This window comes from Vipera ursinii (assembly GCF_947247035.1).
Source record: "Vipera ursinii genome assembly, chromosome: 7".
Lineage (NCBI taxonomy): Eukaryota > Metazoa > Chordata > Lepidosauria > Squamata > Viperidae > Vipera > Vipera ursinii.
Window position 1 is genome coordinate 77112104 of NC_139521.1, and position 19094 is coordinate 77131197.

Genomic DNA, 19094 nt, shown 5'->3' on the forward strand with positions numbered 1-19094 from the left:
TCTTACCCCAACGCGGAACCACCGTGTGTGCCAAAGGGGGTCCCAGGAGAGGAAAGAGCGACAGAAAGACACAATCTCTCCCAGGGCAGTCCTGCCTCTCCTGATCGGCTGTGTGCACTTATTAATTTACTTTTTATTCGGGTAAAAAGGTACACAGGTAGCCCTCGAAATATGGCCACCCACGAGCCCAAAATGTTTTTTTGTAAGCAAGATGGTTGAGTGAGTTTTGCCCCTTTTCATGAACCTCCTTGCCCCGGTTGTTAAGTGAATCGCTGCAGTTGTTCAGTTAGCGACACGGTTCTTAAGTGAATCCGGCTTCCCCACTGACTCTGCTCGTCTCAGAACGTCACAAAAGGGGATCACGTGACGCTGCGACCGTCATAAATGTGAGTCAGCTGCCAAGCGTCGGAATTTGGGCCCTGCGGCCTTGCGGATGCGACAGCGGTCATCCGTGCGAAGACCAACCGTCAGCCGCCTTTTTCGTAAGTAGCTTTGAATGGTCACTGAACAAACAGTCGCAGGTCGGGGACTGGCAGACCTGAGACTCTGGCAAGGGGAGACGCGAAGGCTTTAAGGACCCGTGGGAGGCTGAAATCGTGGCATGCAGGACGGGGGCTTGGCTCCTTCCTTTTCCTCCGTGAAAAAAAGCCCCCGGCCGGCTCAGCAGAGCTCGGAGCTCTCGGGGTTCAGGAATTACCCCCCTTCCCCGCCTGGGGAGCCCTGAAGCCGCTGCACTTCAGCTCCGAGGAGGAGGAGGAGGAGGAGGAACCGGCTCCACGAGGCAACAGGCTAAGCATCCACACCGATTAGCTGATCAAGTGATTAAAATGTCTGGAACAATAAAAATAACTTTGCTGGCTCTAGAAATACAAAGGCACACGTGGCTGAGAAAGCTATTTCTGAAGGGGGGGCCTCGTTATTATTGTTATCTTCTCTTATCATTTTTAATGACTTTATGGAAGTTGAGTTGCACTTCAACTTAATTCTGCCCTCGACTGCCCTGCCGTAGGGGGGCTCCTCGCCGCCTGAGGGTCTGCAGATGGCCGTGGGCACAAGAACTCATCCATGCTGCCGAGGCCCCCACGCGCCCCGAACCACCCCCAGAAGCCCCCTCCCCACCAGGGTCTGCTGGGGAGGGGGGCTCCAGAGCTGTGTAAAGGAGCCGAGATGGACTTTTGGAAGGACCCCACAGACCTCCATAGACACACACACCCCCATACACACACCCCCGCAAGGCAACCAGATCCTCTCCCCGCAAGGGGTCTGCAGGGCTGGTCCCTGCCCCCCTCGGCCCGGGAGGGAGGGAGCGCCTGCCTGCCTGCGCCTGGGACCGAGGACTCCAGCAAGGGAACTCTGCCCCCGAGGGGCTGGGACGACCTCGGAGGGGCTACCAAGAAGGCTATTTGCTTGGAGGCAAAGCCGGCAGCCCTGAAATGAGACCAGGCAGAAAACGGGGTCTGCCAACTTGGCTAGCGACGCGGTCGCTTATCGAAAACACGTTCCTATTCGCTCCAGTAGAAACGGGGCAGGGGAACGATACAAGCCCCCCTTTTCTCTCATTAATAAATAAAATTTGTTATACGCAACCAATTTCCTTGAACCAGAAGAGCCAAATTCCCTCCCTTCTCCTACAAAACCCACTCGTTAATATTTTCAACCCTCCCACCCCCGTCACCATCCCTGCTCTTTTCTTTCTGAACTGTTTCTGGGCGCTTCTGAAAGCAGCCGGGGGCCACGGAAAGAGGCCCTGCTGTGCGGAGAGAGCGTGGGCCATCCAGGGGCCGCGCAGAACGTCCAACCGCCCACTGACGGCGGCCCGGCAGGATTCCTCAGAAGTGGGTGGGGATCCCGCTCCAGAGAGCAAGGCCCGCCCCACGCCACCCTTGAGCAACCTAAGGCGGCCAGCCAGGGACAAAGGCAGGGGGAGACAAAGGCTCCGGGCACCAGGTGCGCCAGCAGCGTCTGGCAGGAACGTACCACTTGCTGGGGGTCAGGCCGCCATCCACCCGGCCCTCCTTAGTCCGAGGAAGGGCTGTGACGTTCCCTTCCACGAGGCCGACCACGAGATCCGCTCCAGGCAGGAGAGGATGTGGCTCGCCTTCAAGGGCGGACCCAGCAGAAGCGGAGCCTGGGCCTCTCCCAGACGACCAACCGGCTGCTGGCAGCCTCCGAGGAGGCCCTCCATCTGCACGGAGAGGAAGGGGTCCCGGGACGATTCTTTCCGCCCGCCCGGCCTCCCTCCTCGCCAGCGGCCAGAGCGCACACACCGGCTGTGCGGGCCGCGTGGGAGGTGCCCCCGGAGGCTGCGAGCCAAGCCTGAGAGGCAGCCCGAGATCAGGGCCCGTGTGGCACGCGGCGCCAAAGGTGCGGAAAGGCAAAGCAGCCGGTGGAAACTGCAAGTCTCCCAGCTCCACTGAGGAGCGTTTGGTTCTCCTGTCTCAAACTACTCTTAATTCCAGAGTTTGGCCGCTCCGGAAGAAGACGCAGAAACCAGCTTGGTGCGGTGGGAAGATGATTGGGAGCGGGAAACAGGGACACGGCCATTTTTCAACCTTTCCGACATCCCCACGGTCGCATGATCAAAATCCAAACGCTTGGCGACTGATTCATACTTATGACCGTTGCTGTTTGCCAAGGTCACGTGATCCCCTTTTGTGACCTTCTGACAAGCAAAGTCAAGGGGGAAGCCAGATTCACTTAACAACCGTGGCACAAAAGGCTGCAAAATGAGGCAAAACTCCCTTAACAAATGTCTCCCTTAGCAAGAGAAATTCTGCGCTCTGCTGTGGTCGTAAGTCAAGGACTTGCCTGCGCTACATCTTTCCCCCAGGGCCGCTCCACCAAACTGGCACGGCTTCTTCGTCTCTCGGCCTGGGGGCAACAGCCCCACTCAGGACTGCACGAGGCCCACAAGGGGCCCAGCTGGATCTCCAGCCAGGCCTCCTTCGGGAGCTGGGGGGGGGCGGCATGGTGGGCACCCAGCCAGAAGCCACCTGAATGGGCAGGGCCTGCGGGCATTTGCCTGGCACTGCCGCCCCCCGCTGCCCCCTTCCTGCTTCATGCAAGAGCCTTTTATCCCACTCCGGAGCGGGTGAGATTCTCTTGCATGCCTCTTGGCAGATGTGGCTCTAGAGCTAAGCCAAATCCCCCCCTCTGCAGCCCCCCCCCCCCCGTTTTAATCAGGATCACATAAAGTTTAACACGTGCTTTGAAATGTGCACCAGATTCCAAGCGTGGCCTTGAGGGGGTCCTGCCGAATAACGCAGACCATCCCGGCCGCTGCTCCTCGGCGCCCTCAACTTTGGCTGAACCGTCCCGGCTGTCAACACCATCCCACTGCCAGCCAGGGGAAAGGCTGCCGGGTCAGAGCCGAAAACGACGCTCCGGGCGAGCGGCTGCAGCATGCCCAGCCCCAGAGGGGGTGCCGCCGATCCTGCCGTCCACTCAGAGCAGAGCTCAGCTCCAGAAGGAAAGCCGAGGGGCTGGGAAAGCATCAGTCCCTCCAGAGTCTTTGCTTTGGGAGGGGGTCCCCGCCCCAAAAGGGGACGGGGATTTCAGCCCCTCTTGGCGCCCTTCTGAGTTGGAGCCGCTTCCTCTGTTCCTCTCTGCACAGGCCCTTCTTCCTGGCCTGAGCCTCGGCTGTCCTCGGGAGCCACGCAGAGTCCCGCCACCTTGGACCTCAGAAGGCTTCCTAGGCCACCCACCCAGGCTCTGGGCGATCCCCTCCCACCCAGTTCTCCCATGGGGCCTGCCCCAGAGAGCGTCCGCTTCCAGGCGGTCCTGGGCTCACGAGGCCTGGTGCAGAGCCGATGGGCGGAGGCTCTCTTTGGGAAGAGCAAGGTGGCCAAGGGCCCTTCTCCCGGCCAGCACCCCTCAGCGCCTGGGCTCTGCCGGAAGGGAAGAGGCCATTTCTTCCTCCTCTTCGAACTGACGTCCTTCACCCCGGCTGGCTTGAGGAGAGCAAATGGCAAGATCTGGGGCGATCCCCCTGCGGGGCAGCCTCCTCCATTCTTCAGGGCCTCCCCCAGCAAAATGAAAGTCGGCTCTAAGTCGACAACGCTAAATAGCTACGGAGCCTCTCAGTCATCCAGCTCCTGACTGCCCAAGGCGGCTTTTCCCAAAAGGCAATTAGAATTTCTTCGGGGGGGGGGGGTTTCCTTGAAAACATTTCGCTTCTCGTCCAAGAAGCTTCTTCTGTTCTGACTGGATGGGGGAGGGGGAGGGATTCACCAGCCAGTGGATCATGCGGGAGCTGCTCTCCTCACAAGGAAGAATCTGCCCGACCCGTTCAGAAAGCTCCTCTTTTCCCCCCCCTGGGAAGTCACCCCTTCCCTCGGGGAACCTGGGCTGCACCGCCAGGGACCAAAGTGGGGGGGGGAATAAACTATTAACCATCTGGCTGGCCAGGGGATTCTGGGAGTCGAAGTCCGCAAGCCTTAAAGTTGCTGAGGTTGGAGAGCCCTGCCCTAAAGCTTTCACGGCCGCACTGCCAAGGCAGAGGGAGACTCACTTGTCGGCGTCCCCCCCCAGGACCCAGGCGGCTCTATTTGGCAAGGAGTACGGCTGACCGCCCCCCCGAGAGGTGTGACGTGGGGCCAGTGCCCAGGCCTTGGGGGGGGGGGCTGCCTTTCTTAAGGGTTCCTGCTGAACTGCTCCTCCTGCCCTGATCTTCTCCCAGATGGATTTGATATTTTGATTTTTCCTCTGCTGCAAAAAGGCCGTCAGACTCACCAGCAAGGTCCCTTCCCCAGAGCATCGGCCATCAGGAAGGATCGCTTTCCAACTTTGCTTTGGGTTCTGCTTCCTCTGGCGAGGTCGCTCGGGGCTCCTGGGAGCCCGCCGGGAGGAGCCGCCTCTCCCCTTGTAGCGAGGGTCACCAATCGCTCGGCCTGGCTTATCACCCCAAGCGGGAGGAGCAGCCCAGCCTTCAGAGGCTCTCCAAACGGGGCCACTTTTAAGACTTGTGGACTTCGACTCCCAGAATTCTCCAGCCAGCCACGGACAGGGATCTCCAAACGTGGCCACTTTAAGATTAGTGGGTCTGGTCACGCTTGGCCAGCAAAGAGTTCTGTTCCTCCCCAGCCAGCCATGCCAGCCACGGAAATCAACCCCGGCCGGTTTGGAGACCCCCGTTCTGCAGAACAAGAATATTTACGGCAAGTCCTGGGGATGCTCCTGACTTCCATTTCTGGGCTCCTGCCCCCCCCCCCCATTTCAAAGGCACAGAAGACCCACACTCGGCCGCTTCCTCTCCCAGGACTTTAAGCAACCTCCAAGGGCTGAAAAGGCTGCCCTGGGTCTTCAGGAGATGCCAGCAGCCACCCCCACCCCCCAAGCGTGAAGGAGAGGAACCGGGGGAGGGGAGGGGCCGGTGGTTTGGATCCCCTCAGTATGGAAAGCAAGCAAAATAGGGCAGCCTCCGCCTGACTGGCTCAGCCGGGAGGGTCTTGGGGGCCACAAAGAGGAGGGCGGCTTGCACAAAGCCTCTGAGCCCCCCTCCTTTGCAGCCCCCCCAGAGCTTAACCCGGCCCCTGCCCTGATTTGAGGGAAGGGGCTTATGAAATCCGGAGGGCCGGAGAATGCATGAATGCAAAGAGACAAGCAAATGGGGTGAAGAAGCCGCAATCGCATGCCTGTCCCGACGGCTGCCAAGAAGCTGACAAACAATAAGACAAGGAGGCTGTCTGCACGAACAGTTAAATCTAATTTTCTATAAAGTACACATACGAAGGGGGAAGGCTCCAACCACTTCCATCTGCATTACAGATTACACAAGGTTTGAAAATAATCGGCTTGCGGGTAATTAAAAACAGGGCCCCAATGGCACACCGAAGCCTCGTTCCAGGCCACTGAGAGGGCAGCCACCAGCATCTGGGAGGCCCAGCCCATTCGGCGGAGAGGCCCGTCCTGCCCGCCACACTCCTGGGCGAGGGGGGGGCAGGCGCAAAGCTCTCGCACCCGTGGCGCTCGAGGGGAGGGGTGGGGCCGGCGGGAGAAGCCGAAGGACCCCCCCCCCGAGGTGAGTCCGGCAGCCACAGCCGTGCCCGGGACCCCCACACAAAGCTCTCGTCACCCAGAGCGCACGGTCCTGTTGGATGCCAAGGGGACGGCCGGTTCTGCCCACGGGCTTCTGAGGCAGCTGGGGGGGGGAATGTTTATCTGCGTTTTTTGATCTCTAATTACTCGAGAGTAGAGCAGAGGTGTCCAACCTTGACAGCTTGTAGACTTGTTAACTTCAGCTCCCAGAATTCCCCAGCCAGCTGTGGCCAGACACCCCTGCCCTAGAATATTGTGAAATAGTGAAAAAGGCCCAATTTTTTCCCCCAAATTAACATTTGAGCTGTAACTCACCAACTCTGGCTGCCGGTCAGCACTAGCTAGCCCAATGTGGCCAGGCAAAGTGGCCACACAGAGGGACGTTGCAGTGAGCACAAAGCGGCACATTCAGCTGAAGAAGCCAATGGCGCAGAACCTTTTAGATGAGGGGGTCCCTGGGGTCTCTCTGAATGAATGAATGAATGAACCTTTATTGTCAAAGTACATGTATACATTGAGATTGGCCGAGCCTCCCTCCGTGCCCCCACCCCCAGCTTACAGTGACACAAACCCTCCATCTTATTACACCATGTGAGCTAATTGCACAACGCACCGGCCTCGCAAGTCAATCGTGCATAAAGTTTATAAAATTATTTCCCATTCAAAAGCCTAACAGCCCACGGATAAAAGCTGTTCTTCAGCCTGTTGGTGCGGCTGGCTATACTCCTGTATCTCCTACCCGATGGTAGGAGAGTAAAGAGATACCGTCCAGGGTGTGAGTCATCCCTGAGAATTTTCCTCACTCTTCCAAGGCAGCGGGCCCTGGCGAGGTCATCCAGCGGTGTCAGGGGACAGCCCACAATGTCTTGTGCTGTGCTCACCGCCCTCTGTAACGCTTTCCTATCCGCGGCTGTCAGACCAGCATACCAAACCACAATGCAGCGCGAGAGGACGCTCTCTATGGTAGACCGGCAAAAGAGGGTCATTAGCCGTTGTTCTACCCTGTTCTTCCGCAAGACCCTGAGGAAGTGAAGCCTCTGTTGGGCCTTTCTGGCCACCTGGGTGGTGCTAACTTTCCAGGTCAGATCTTCGCAGAGGTAGAGGTGGAGCCGGGGTGTGTGTGTTTCCTGCAGACGTTTCATGACCCAACCTGGCAACCTCATCAGGGCCAGACGGGAGGGGGCCTGGCTCTTACTTTCTTTCCAACCTTCCTCCTGGTTAGGCTACTCCGGACAAGGCTGAGCATCACAGGGATATGTGCAGAGAAGGAAAGGCAGACTTTGTCCTGGGACCTTTTCCCTAAAGCAGGGGTGGGGGGGACGATCCGAGCGGCTCCCCCTCCCCTCCAGCACGGATGATGTTCCCTAATTTGGGTCCTGAAACGTCTGCAAGGAAACCAGCCAGCTCAGAGAGCACCAAGGGCCCCACAGTTCAACCCTGAGCTACAAAGACCCTCCTTTCTTGGAATCTTTTTGCTCAGGACCGTCCTGGGGAGTCAAAGCGAAAGAGGTTTCAGCGAGCTGTTCTCAAGAGTGTTGGGAAACTTGCTAGAAATCTCAGCAACGGGCCTTCTCCTAACAGAGGGAAGAAGCCGGGGGGTTTGGAGGGGGAAAGAAGGGAAACTCCGAACAGGGAATGGGCATCTGGGTGGGTGGGTGGGTGGCTGCAGAAAGAGGAAGGGGTCTTCCTTCAGGGTAAAGGAACGTTGCCTGCCTGCCTTTGTCCTTTGGAGAAGCCTCACACCAAACGCCACCCAGAGCAAGATGCCCCAGCCGGCTCCCACTGGAGCGCCCCCCACCACGAAGGGCATCGTGACAGAAACTTAACAGAATAACAGAGCCGGAAGGGACCTTGGAGGTCTTCTAGTCCAACCCCCTGCTCAAGCAGGAGACCCCGTGCCAATTCAGGCAGATGGCTGTCCGATCTCTTCTTGGAAGCCTGTTAAAAGGCTCAAAGGCCTAAACTCTTCAGGGGAAGCACAGTCCACCCTCTTCGGTTGAGCAGTCCATCAACAGGGTCCGTCACTGCTATTTTATAAAAATGTTTTATTTCTAGATTGCATTCCAGCTTCCTTTCCCCCCACAACTAAGGCAAAAATATCTAACTTTTGAGAAGTGTTTTGAGGGCTCGCGTACTGGGTCCCAGAGAAAAATTAAATTAAGAAAACTAAGCCCAAAGTTGTCAGACGGTGAGACGGGCAGCATAGACATTAAATGAATAAATGTTATTTTGCCAACACACGCAAGCAGGGCGCGAAAGGGCTTATTCCCCACCCACCCTGCCCCCTTCTCCTCCTGCGCAGCCAACAGGGGGTCAGCAGAGGACCTCCCTCAGCCCTCCAGTCGGGCAGGAGCGGGTCCCCACGGCTAGGAGGACGACGGCAGCCCTGGGGCCTTCCTGCGGAAAAAGCTCCACCCAGAACAGGGAAGCTTTCCCTCTGCTCATCGTAGCCAAATTCTTGTGGGGGGCCTGCACAACATCACTCTCCGTTTTTCCCCTGCCCAGACCAAGGCAGCTTCCCATTTTTTTCCTGACATAGATGAGACCACCAAAAAGTGAAGACCCTTGAAGACTCCTGGCCCAGAGCAGTTAACGGGTAAACAGAGCGAGGAGGGGGGGGTGAGCAGAACCTGTGCAGTTAAGACTCAATCAAGCTCACCGAACGGTAAGCACCCAGGCCCCGCGCAGGCAGCCGAGGGCGAGACTGCACCGATTCGCAGAGAGATGGGGAAACGGGATGGCCGGCTTGGGCAGTTCGACTTGCGGACGACACCTCCCGCCGATTTGCCAAGTCCTAGCCAGAGTAGCAGAGTGACAGAGGCGACCACGGAGGAAGGCGGAGAGGCCCGAGGAGCTTTGATGCGGCACGCTCAGCCCTAACATAGCTAAACCACCACGTTTCGGCACAAGACGGCTCAGGACCACACCAGCCGAGCTGCTGAGGTCTGGAGCGCCAGCGCCTCGCAGGCAGCCACCGGCGTGGGGCTCAGAAGACCAGGCACCGCTGAGACGTTGAATGCTCCAAGGCAGAACGTGGACCCTCTTCCTTGGGGCATCCTTCCCAAGTGCAGGGAGCAGAAAGAGGCCCTCAGCACGGAGAGGAAGGGAGGGAAGGGAGGAAGAGCAGAGAGAAGAGAGAATTCCCTACGGGAGAAGCAACTTTTCTCAGCCATGTGCAGCTGGGGCGGGGGGGGCAGCGGCACGGGGACAGAGGGGAGCCTGGCATTTTTGTGGCCTCTTCCACTCTGGGAGGACAGGCAGCAAAGATTAATTTCTGTTTTCCGGTTAACGTCCTCTGCTGGAAGACTCTGTTTAAGGACCTTGAATGAACCGCCATAAAGATCGGAAGGGACGCTCCTCCCCCCTTTTCTTTCCATGCCCATCAGGAAAAAGAGGGGGATGTTGCCTGAAACCAAAAGCCAGCCGGGCACAGCTAAGAAACGCCAGATCAATTCAGAGAAGAGACGGCACCCCTCGCAGGGGGCACGGGGGGGGCACTGAGGCAGCCTCAGGTGGGTGGAAGGGAGGATGTGACGGGAGGATGACCTGCGGTGGGCACCGTCTTCTCTGGGGAAGGAAAGAATTAAAGGGCCCTGCTTTTTATTACCCGCCTACTCCGGGGGGCCAAGGTAGGAGCCCCCCACCTCTGACCTAGCCGCAAAGATGTAATGAAGACAGTCCGTGGCCGGAGGCGAAGGGCCCTCCCTCCATTGATAAGGGAGAAAGAGAGGGGGCACCTGGCAAAAGAAGGGCGGGGAGGGGTCAGGAGCAGAGGAAGTAAGGCTTGCTTCCAGCAGCCGAGCGCAGAGTGGCTGGGGGAAGGGAGGCGGGATTCTCTCGGCCCATGCTGCACTGCTCCGACAGCAAGCAAGAGCACGCAACACGGGCCTCCCTTCGCTGGGCCGCTCCAGGCCGGGGCAGGAAGCCTCCTGACGGCGATCCTCCGGTACCCCCGGGGTCCCAATGGCCCCCGGAAGAGCGGAGCAGGCGGAGGAGGGAGCCAGGGCAGCCCTCTCCCTTCGCTCCTCCGAAGGGGTGAAGCGCTGGAGCTGGACGCCTTGGTGAGGAGAGACATTCCCCGTCAGTCAGGCACCACCAGACGGGTGAAAGCCATTAGCGCTTTCCATCGGGATAACCTTGCAACTGTTCCAGGAACACGGCCGCTGCCTCTGCCAGCAGCCGAGCATTCCTGTAAACAATCAGGCTCCTTAACTGCTCGCGTCAGGTAGATCTGGAGCGCTTTAAGGCAGCCGATTTTAAACACCCAGCGTCCAAGCGCCCCCCCCCCCCTTTATTGGTTTAGAGAGCGCTTAAGGACCACCAGGGCTGCCGCTGACAGGGAAAGCCGGTTGGGCCCGTTCCTCCCTGGACGGAGGGGGACCTGCCGGGCGCCCCGCTGGGTCTTTGGCCAGGAGGGCGAGGTTCACGCGCAGGCTGCCACTTATTGCCACGTGCCCTGCGGCCTGGCGTCACGGCCCCCTTCATGTGCGAGGGACGTTCACGTGACACCCTCTGTGTGGCTAAATGGAGCTATTTATAAGATGGGGAGGGAAGCTCTTTCCAGGAAACACACATAGGTGCGGGGGGGGGCGCAAGCGCACGCACGCACACACACGGAGCCTCAAAAGCGAGGGAGGCGACTCCATCTTCTCACACGCATTTCACTGGGTGCCTTCTCCAGCTCTGCAGTCTTAAAGGGGGCTTCAAGGGGGCTCCCCACAACCCCCACGGGGGTCCCCAACCTTTCTAGCTTTGCAGACTGGCGGGAGGGGGTCAGGAAACGCTCCCGTGTGGGCGGCACGCACTCATGCAGGAGGTGAAGCTCCGTTTGTGGGAGCGGTGCACACTCGCACACTGCTTGCCTGGGCCGCCTCTGAATGGGCCGCAGCCCCGGAGTTGGGGACCCCTGTTCTAGCAAACGTGGCTGTAGCTACCCGGACACGGCCGTGCAGGAGAAGCATCTTTATTCCCTAAAAAGTGAAGCCGTTCAAAGCAGTGAATTCCCCTCCGTGGCCACGAGGGAAACACCCTCATTCCCCCCCCCCTGTAATAGGCCAGGTTTTGCCCTTCTCGGCCTTGGGGCCAGCTGGCCAGCTGGGTGCCGACAGGACCGACCTCTCTGCCCGGAGCCCAGTGCGCCTCCCCTCCTGCCAGCGGTCCAAGGCTTCGTTTCTCTCCCCGCAAAGCAAAGGCCAGGCGCCTTTTCATGCCCCTTCCGGAGGAGTGAGCATCACAGCAGAGCAAAACGTCACACCGACAACGTTCCAAGAGCAGCGCAGGCAGAAGATGCCCCTTGGCTGTCATCTGAAATCCAGTCAAGCCGGTTATCTTCTTCCAAAGACAGAGGCTAGAGTCACCCTAGATATTAAACCTGGTTATGCAATTAGCCCACTTTCACGGCATGCAGAAGAGAAGGTAGAAGGCACAAAGCAGAGTCTGGATATGAAAGAAGCCTGAATGAACTGCAAGGTTGGGGTGGCATTTTTTTTTTTATCTCGTTCTTTGGATAGCTGCTTCTGGTGCGTTTTCTGCACGTCACACAAAGGCTTTTGCCGTGAACGGGACTCGAGCGATGAGCACGTACGGACATAGCGAAAAATTACTAAACCGATCTGGCTGTTCTGCACAGTGTGCTCAGCCCTCTGCCACCAGCGGCAAAGAGGAGGTTTGGGACGCCCCCCCCCACCCTCCCATTGCGATAGGAGTCAGAAATGAAAGCGGCCCTGCTTTTAGTTTGCAGAGTTTTTATCGCTGATGATTTTAAACTGCCCAGAGTTACCTTGAGGTAAGATGGGCAGCCTATAAATTTTATAAATAAAATAAACCACGTTCCAAAGCTAGAAAACAGAAACCAGGCCCAACCAGCACCGGCTGCGTTTCCCAGCGTTCGAGGCTACCGTGGCGTATGCCAGCCCCAGAGGGAGAGCCCCGAGGCCATCCAGTCCAGCCCCCTGCCTCCCGCAAGGGCTGGCCAGGGGCATTCGAGCAAGGGCACAGACACAGGCGGGCGGGCCGCGGCCTCTGAGGCTTCAGACAGGCCGCCTGAGATCCAGAAGGGAGAAAGCAGCCCAGCGACTGGGGACGAGATGCGGTGAGGAAAGAGGGTGGAAAGCCGACATATTTGGTGAGCTGGGAGAGACGCTCTGGCCTCCCACTGCCGGGCTCCTCACCTGCTTCATGGCCGTCTCCCCAATCTTGTCCGAGTGTTTACGGATGCTCTCCAGGAAGTCTTTGAGGTCAGACATGGAAACCTCCTTGATCTCCTCTCGCAGTTTCGGAATGTTCTCCTCCAGGATCTTGCAGAAGCGGTAATGGCTGACTTGAGGCAGACACATCCGCTCGAGGTGTTCCAAGGTCTTCAGGGCGGGATAATGCCTGCAAGAGAGGACCCAGCTGGCTCAGGAGCGGGTAAGGCGGCTCCCTCCACCCACCGGCCATCGGGGGACCCTAAAGCTCGCAGAGCCTTTACGAGGCCAGGAACCCCCCAAGCCAGGGGTGGGCCACCTCGGCTCTTTTATGGCTGGTGGACTTCAACTCCCAGCATTCCTGAGCCGGCCTGGCTCAGCTTGGAAACCTCTCCCTTTCCCCTCAGCGTGGCTGGCTCAGGAATTCTGGGAGTTGAAGTCCACCAGTCATAAAAGAGCCAAGATGGCCTAACCCCAGGCCTAAGCTGTTTATCCCCAAGTTGGTCACCCCGAGATGGGGTGTGTGTGTGTGTGTGTGTGTGTGTGTGTGTGTGTGTGCGCGCGCTGAACTTTATCAGCCCTAGTTATCTCCCCATTGATAAGACAACAAACCGCATACAGGTAAGTCCTTGACTTACAACCTCAATTGAGCCTGTTTCTGTTGCTAAGCGAGACCGTTGTTAAATGAGTTTTGCCCTGTTTTACGATCTTTCCTGCCACAGTGGTTAAGTCGATCCCTGCAAGTTGTTAAGTTAGCGACAGGGTCGTGAAGCGAATCTGCCTTCCTCCATTGACTTTCTTGTCAGAAGGTCGCAAAAGGGGACCACGTGACATTCCCCCCGGACCCTGTGACCGTCGTAAATACGAGCCAGTCACCAAGCGTCTGGATTTTGATCATGTGACTGCGAGGATGCTGCGACGGTCATAAGTGTGAAAAACCGTCCTAAGTCCCTTTTTCCAGTGCTGTGGTAAATGGCCACTAAATGAACTGTTGTAAGTCGAGGACAGCTCGTGTAAAGGAGTGATCCCTCCTCCTCCTCCTCTTGCATATTATGGGGTGGCCACTCCTTAGAATCAAGCCAGAGTCACACAAAAATGAGCCCCAGGCGGGGAGGAAGGAGGAAATATTGCAGAGAAACGGTGGAAGAGAAGATCCGCCAAGGGCTCTGGAAACACACACAGACACAGACACAGACACACCGGTTCCCACTCCTCCGCCTTGGCCCACAGAAGTGTCCACGAACACCCCGCGGATCTCTGGAGGGGGCCTCCAGCACTGACATCCAGGGGAGCCAAGCCTTGTGCCCCCCTTCTGAAAGCTGCCACGGGGTGAGCCCCAGCTGGGCCGGGCCCCTCCCAGCATGATATTCCACACCTGGCAGATCTTTGGGTTAGTAGCGATAGCAATAAGACTGACATACCACCTCACAGGGCTTTTCAGCCCTCTCTAAGCGGTTTGCAGAGTCAGCCTCTTGCCCCCCCCGACCCCCCCCCCCCCGGGACAATCTGGGTCCTCATTTTACCGACCTCAGAAGGACGGAAGGGGCTGAGTCGACCTTGAGCCGGTCAGGATCGAACTCCCGGCAGTGGGCAGAGTCAGCCTGCAATGCCGCCCTCTCACCACTGCGCCGCCAGGGCTCCATGGTTAATCAAGCCCAACTTCCGGAACCTTCCTGGGGCCCCGGCTGAAACCCGGAGCCGCCCATGAAGGCTTCTTACCTTTTGGACTTCATCTGCTCCCGTAGCTTGCTCTCCATCTCCAGAACTAGCGGAAGAAACAAAAACAAGGCCAGAAGTCAGGAGGAGGAGAGCTTCACCGGGGGCCTCCGTCCTCCTCTGCCGGTCTCTCACCGGGAAGGCACTGGCTGAGTTTATCCACCGTGGCAGAGATGTTCCATTGCTGCAACCGGCATTGCCTCAGCTCCTCCATGGCGCCCACCAGCTGCGAGAGAGAGAGAGAGAGAGAGAGACGGGCCTTATCAGCCCAGGCGGCCCCGGCCCTCTTCCCTCCCCTGAGGGTGCACCGCCCACCCCGCCCGGCATCCGGACCGGCTGAAGGGGCAAGGAGCCGGCTGGGCCCAGGTTCGGCCGCTAAGAGCCAGCGCCTGGCTGTCACTTCAAGGGGGCAGGACCGAGCTCAAGCACAGACTGGACGGAGGGATTCCCGCAGCCCTGGCCCAATCGATACACTCCCTCCAGCATTTTAGGCCCTGCCAGCCCCCCCATTCTATGCTCCGCGTTCGCCGTTCTCCCGTATTTGTGCCGCTCTGCCAACACATGTGCAGCTTCGCAGAGGGCAAAAGGCCAAAACACCTGCCGGGAAATCCAAAGCCTTCCTCCGTGGCCACTTGGCTCCAGGTTGAAGGGACGGGGGAGCCCAGGGCTGGGCTCCGGCTTAGGGCACGACTGGCTTTGAGGGGGGGGCGAAGGGAGGTGACCGCGGCCCCTCGGGAAGGGCAGGGAACCCTCCAAGGAGGTCAGAAGGGGGGCGGAGGCAAGAGCCGGGGGGTTGCAGCACCTTTTCAGGGGCAAAACAAGCGCAAAGCAGGTGACCACAAGGCCGCCTCTGTGACCAAGCCAGAAAAATTGATTCGACCGCCCGAAATTACGCTGCTGAATTTAGTGACCCAGGCCTAAAACGACTGTTGTTGCAGGGCCCCCTCAGCCACGGGATCAAAATTCAGCCCCCCACCACACAATTGGGAGGGCAGGGGCACTTCCGTACTTGCTTGCTTTCCAGCTGCAGCTTCCGATTGGTATCCGTGACTTGATTCTGTAAAGGAAAGTTTTGAGGGGCTATTTTTTAGCCCATGAGGCGAGGACACCCCTGCCCCCCCCCCCGAGCTACTGGCAGCACAAACTGGATGGATGGTTGGAGATGACAGATAGAGATGAGGGGTGGGGAACGATGGACCCTTTATTTATTTATTTATTTAATTATTTATTATTGGGACTTATATGCCGCCCTATCTCCCGAAGGACTCAGGGCGGCTAACAACAATAAAATACAATAACTTGTGGACAGAATTCCTCAGCCAGCCATGGTCTAGACCAGGGGTAGGCAACCTCGGCTCTTTTATGACTCATGGACTTCAACTCCCAGAATTCCTGAGCCAGGCTCAGGGATTCTGGGAGTTGAAGTCCATGAGTCATAAAAGAGCCGAGGTTGCCTACCCCTGGTCTAGACAGTAGAGCATGCTGCCTGAGGAATTCTGGGAGTTGAAGTCCACAAGTTATAAAGGGGACATCATTCCCCGCCTGGATGGATGGATGGATGGATGGATGGATGGATGGATGGATGGATGGACGGATGGAGTTGCACCCTCAGTCCCTCGCTGGCCTTCTCCCAGGTGACTAGCTTAGACTCATCTGGCCCCCGAGATGCTCCACACCATGTTAGACTCTTGAAACTGCCTTTGGCTGACCCCCACCCTTTACCTTAAGCTTCTGGGCCTCTGCCCGGACCTTCAGAAACTCCGTGATCGAGTCCACAAAGCCCTGGTAGTGGAAGTTGCACATTTTCTCGATCTCCCGGTCGTGATTCCGGATGCGCGCATCCAGCTTCTCCATGAAGCGTCCATGCTCTGCACCGTCGTAGACAGACCTGGATAAAGTAGGATGGGTCAGGCAGGCAGGCAGGCAGGCACGCGCCCGTCTGCCGAAACGCTGGATTCACCTGTTTTCTGAGTTCACATCATAGACAGAATCGTAAACTAACCTTGGGCTCTCCAAACTTGGCAACTTTAAGACCTGTGGACTTCAACTCCCAGAATTCCCCAGCCAGGCACGCGTGGACTAGAGACATTTCCACATGGCAGACGGCACGGCAAGTGGTTTGAAAAAGGCACGGTTTCCATTGCCAGCCTCAAACCGGGCCCCTGCCGGGCCATCGGCCTACCTGTCCGTTTTCCCTCTCTTCAAGAGTTATCACCCAAGACACAGCGGCCGCAGTACAGGCAGCCTTGCCTTGCAAAACCAGACCGGGGCCACCTCCCGACGACCAGGTGGGGGGGGTCTAGTGAAGGGAGATGGGCTGTGCTGCTGCAGCCTCACCCCTTTGAGGGGGAGGTCTGGTGAATGCTGGAGTGGGGGTTCTACAGCTGCTAATTCTGGAGCAAGGCAAACATCTACGCGAGGGAAGGCAGCCCCCAAGCTAAGCAAGGTCAGGCTGGGTCAATACTTTGGACGGGAGACCCCCTGGAGCAATCACCGCTTGCAGGATTGGCTGGAAGTTGCAGGAGATCCGGAAAGGCGCAAGTGGCAAAGCACTTCCACACCACGGCAAGGAAACGAGCCATCAAGCGCTATTCCAAAATTTGAGGGCTGCTACAAAGAGGAGGGGGTCGGCTAGTAGGGCTAATTCTGCAAGAGGTTTCCAGCCAAACCTTCCAACAAAGTGGCCTTAATCAGAGGATGGCTTAACTGACAGACTGGAATTGTGCCTTGTCTGGCTACCTAGCTGTTACGCTAACAAAAGCCAAGGGGATGTGGTGCATTCTGGGACATGCATCCCACTCCCCAACTGGGTCCCAGTTAGAGGAAGCTGCAACCGTCTCGTCCAATTCAGAAGACCCCGGGCTTTCTTCATGAGCATCTGGGCCTCTCAGGCCCCAGATCTCATTGTGACACGAAAGATCACGCCTGCCCTTCCACAGAACGTGTCTGGAAAGGCCTCCGCAGAGCTCCTTTAGCCCTCCCAGTCCCGTTTCTTTCTGCCAAAGACTTTCTGGATTATTTTAAAGCCAGTATTGTGAAGTTCCTCCTTCTTAATAGGGAACAAAACAGAATTATGCAAAATAAAACCATCTGCGCTCATCCACAAGTGTATACAACGGCGTTTTGTAGCAGCCGAGCTGCGTTGTCTCGCACGGGCGGCGTATCCTGGTTATAAACAACGGCCTCCTCACACTTGCCCACCCCGCGTGGGGCAGAGGCTCTCGGGCTGCCTTGTGGGGGGACAGGGGAACGCTGAGGACGGGCTGGGGGGGCCCGGGGGGTGAAATGGAAAAGGTGTTTCCTCCCGAAGCACTGAGAAAAGGCTGCATCCTAGAGGTTTCGCCAGCCCCCCCCCCAGGTCAGCAGAAAGAAATCTCAGGACTTTGTGACCGATCTACATTTCAGCCACGATAAGATCTTGGAGGGATCCCGGAGTAATCTGGAGGGGCATTCACTCTGTGAGCCGGTCTTCCCAGGAGATTCCCTTCCTCCCTCCAGTGCCTTCACCAACTATCAGGCAAAGACCTGGCTTTCCACGTGACACCCCTTCCCCTGGGCCGTCCTTCCTCCCCCCTCCCCTCCCATCTTGGCAGAGGACATAGCCCCCCCCTTCCTCAACCACAAACACAACCACCCAGAACAGCCATACAGTCCTCGGCTTCCCACCGCAATTGAGCCCAACATTTCTGTAGCCAAGAGAGAAATTGGTTGAATGAGTTTGGCCCCGTCTTACGACCTTTCTTGCCACCGTTAAGTCAGCCACGGCAGTTGCTAAGCTAGTCACGCGGTTCTTTAGTGAATACGGCTTCCCTGTGTTGGCTTTGCTGGTCAGAAGGTTGCAAAAGGGGATCGTGTGAACCCGGGAGACGGTGACACAGGTTCCACCCAAACCCGGGGGCTGGGCAGAGAGACGGGGGCCTGAGCCCGTCCGCAGAGCAGAGCAGGTCTGCACGTCACGGCCACTTTCTGGGGACTGGGAAGGTCTCCTGTTCTGGGCTTGATTAAGAAGTGGGACCGAGGCCCAGACGACACTGGAAGGGCGAAAGGCGCAAGGACATTCTTCGAATCCTCGGGCGCTTTCTTTCCATGAAGCGTCAAGGCAATAAAGACTCCCTTATTAGGAAAGTTGAAAAATAAAGCAGTATAAAGAATGGGCTGCCGGTTCCCATGCAAAGGCACGTCTTTGGCCACGTGCTCCGGAAAAGGTCAGGAAGAGTCTGAGCGTAAACTCGGCGCCTTGGCTGCTGCCGGCAACCCGGAGCCTCCAGAGCTCGTGCGGTGAGCAGCCTGGCCAGGCGCAACACAACGGGACCCCCGAGATCAAAGGGAGCTCCCCAAATGCAGTGGCTGGCACCCCCTTGCCCCCCCCCTCCGGCGGCACTGAAGTTCACCTGCACCCTGGCCCCAGAAATAGGCAGCCCCGCATTCTGGGCCCCGGGTGCTGTCCAAGCCTGGCTGCTCTCATGACCCAACTGGATAGCCTCATCGGTGCTAGAAGGGGGTGAGGCTTGCTCTCCGTTTATGTCCTTCTCCTTGGTTCACGAGAGAGACCCCTGCAAGGAAGCAGCCCGGCTCAGAGAGCACCCAGGACGCCTGGCTTCCACCCTGAGCTGCAAAGCTTCTCCTTCAGCGGAAGTCCTGCATCCGCCGTTCTCGCAGACGAGCTCAAGGCACTCGAGAGCATTTCTCTCCAGCTGCTTTCCAAAATGGTTCCCAAGTACTGTAGACCAGGGGGGGTAGGCAGCCTCGGCTCTTTTATGACTCGTGGACTTCAACTCCCAGAATTCCTGAGCCAGCCACGCTGAGGGGAAAGGGAGAGGTTTCCAAGCTGAGCCGTGCTGGCTCAGGAATTCTGGGAGTTGCAAGTCCACCAGCCATAAAAGAGCCAAGGTTGCTCACCCCTGTTCCACAGAGCTCCAAGAAGAACAGACCAGCTTTCCTCCCCCCAAACCAGCCTACCCCCTTGCTTTAATCCTCACCCTTGTCTCTCTCTCTCTCTCTCTCTCACACACACACACACACACACGTGCCCCTTGACAGGCAATCCAGGTGCCAACAGCTCCAGGTGATACAGCATCTAAGAGCAACAGCTCCACTGAAGCAAGAGGAGGGGTCTTTGCAGGGAAGACACGCTTGGACCCTCCAGAGCCCAGAAAG

The 19094-nt window shown here is 57.8% G+C and overlaps 1 protein-coding gene across 1 annotated transcript in view; it reads right to left on the reverse strand.

The window, feature by feature from the left end:
- The window catches only part of EXOC6B (exocyst complex component 6B), a 142651-nt gene that overhangs the window by 107775 nt on the left and 15782 nt on the right, over positions 1–19094 (reverse strand). Inside the window, exons 2-6 of the mRNA XM_083367469.1 lie at positions 15660–15825; positions 14947–14994; positions 14073–14163; positions 13941–13986; positions 12207–12411 (exon numbers count right to left, since the gene is read on the reverse strand). Of these exons, the coding sequence (XP_083223595.1) occupies positions 12207–12411; positions 13941–13986; positions 14073–14163; positions 14947–14994; positions 15660–15825 (556 nt within the window). The remainder of the gene's footprint in view (positions 1–12206; positions 12412–13940; positions 13987–14072; positions 14164–14946; positions 14995–15659; positions 15826–19094) is intronic.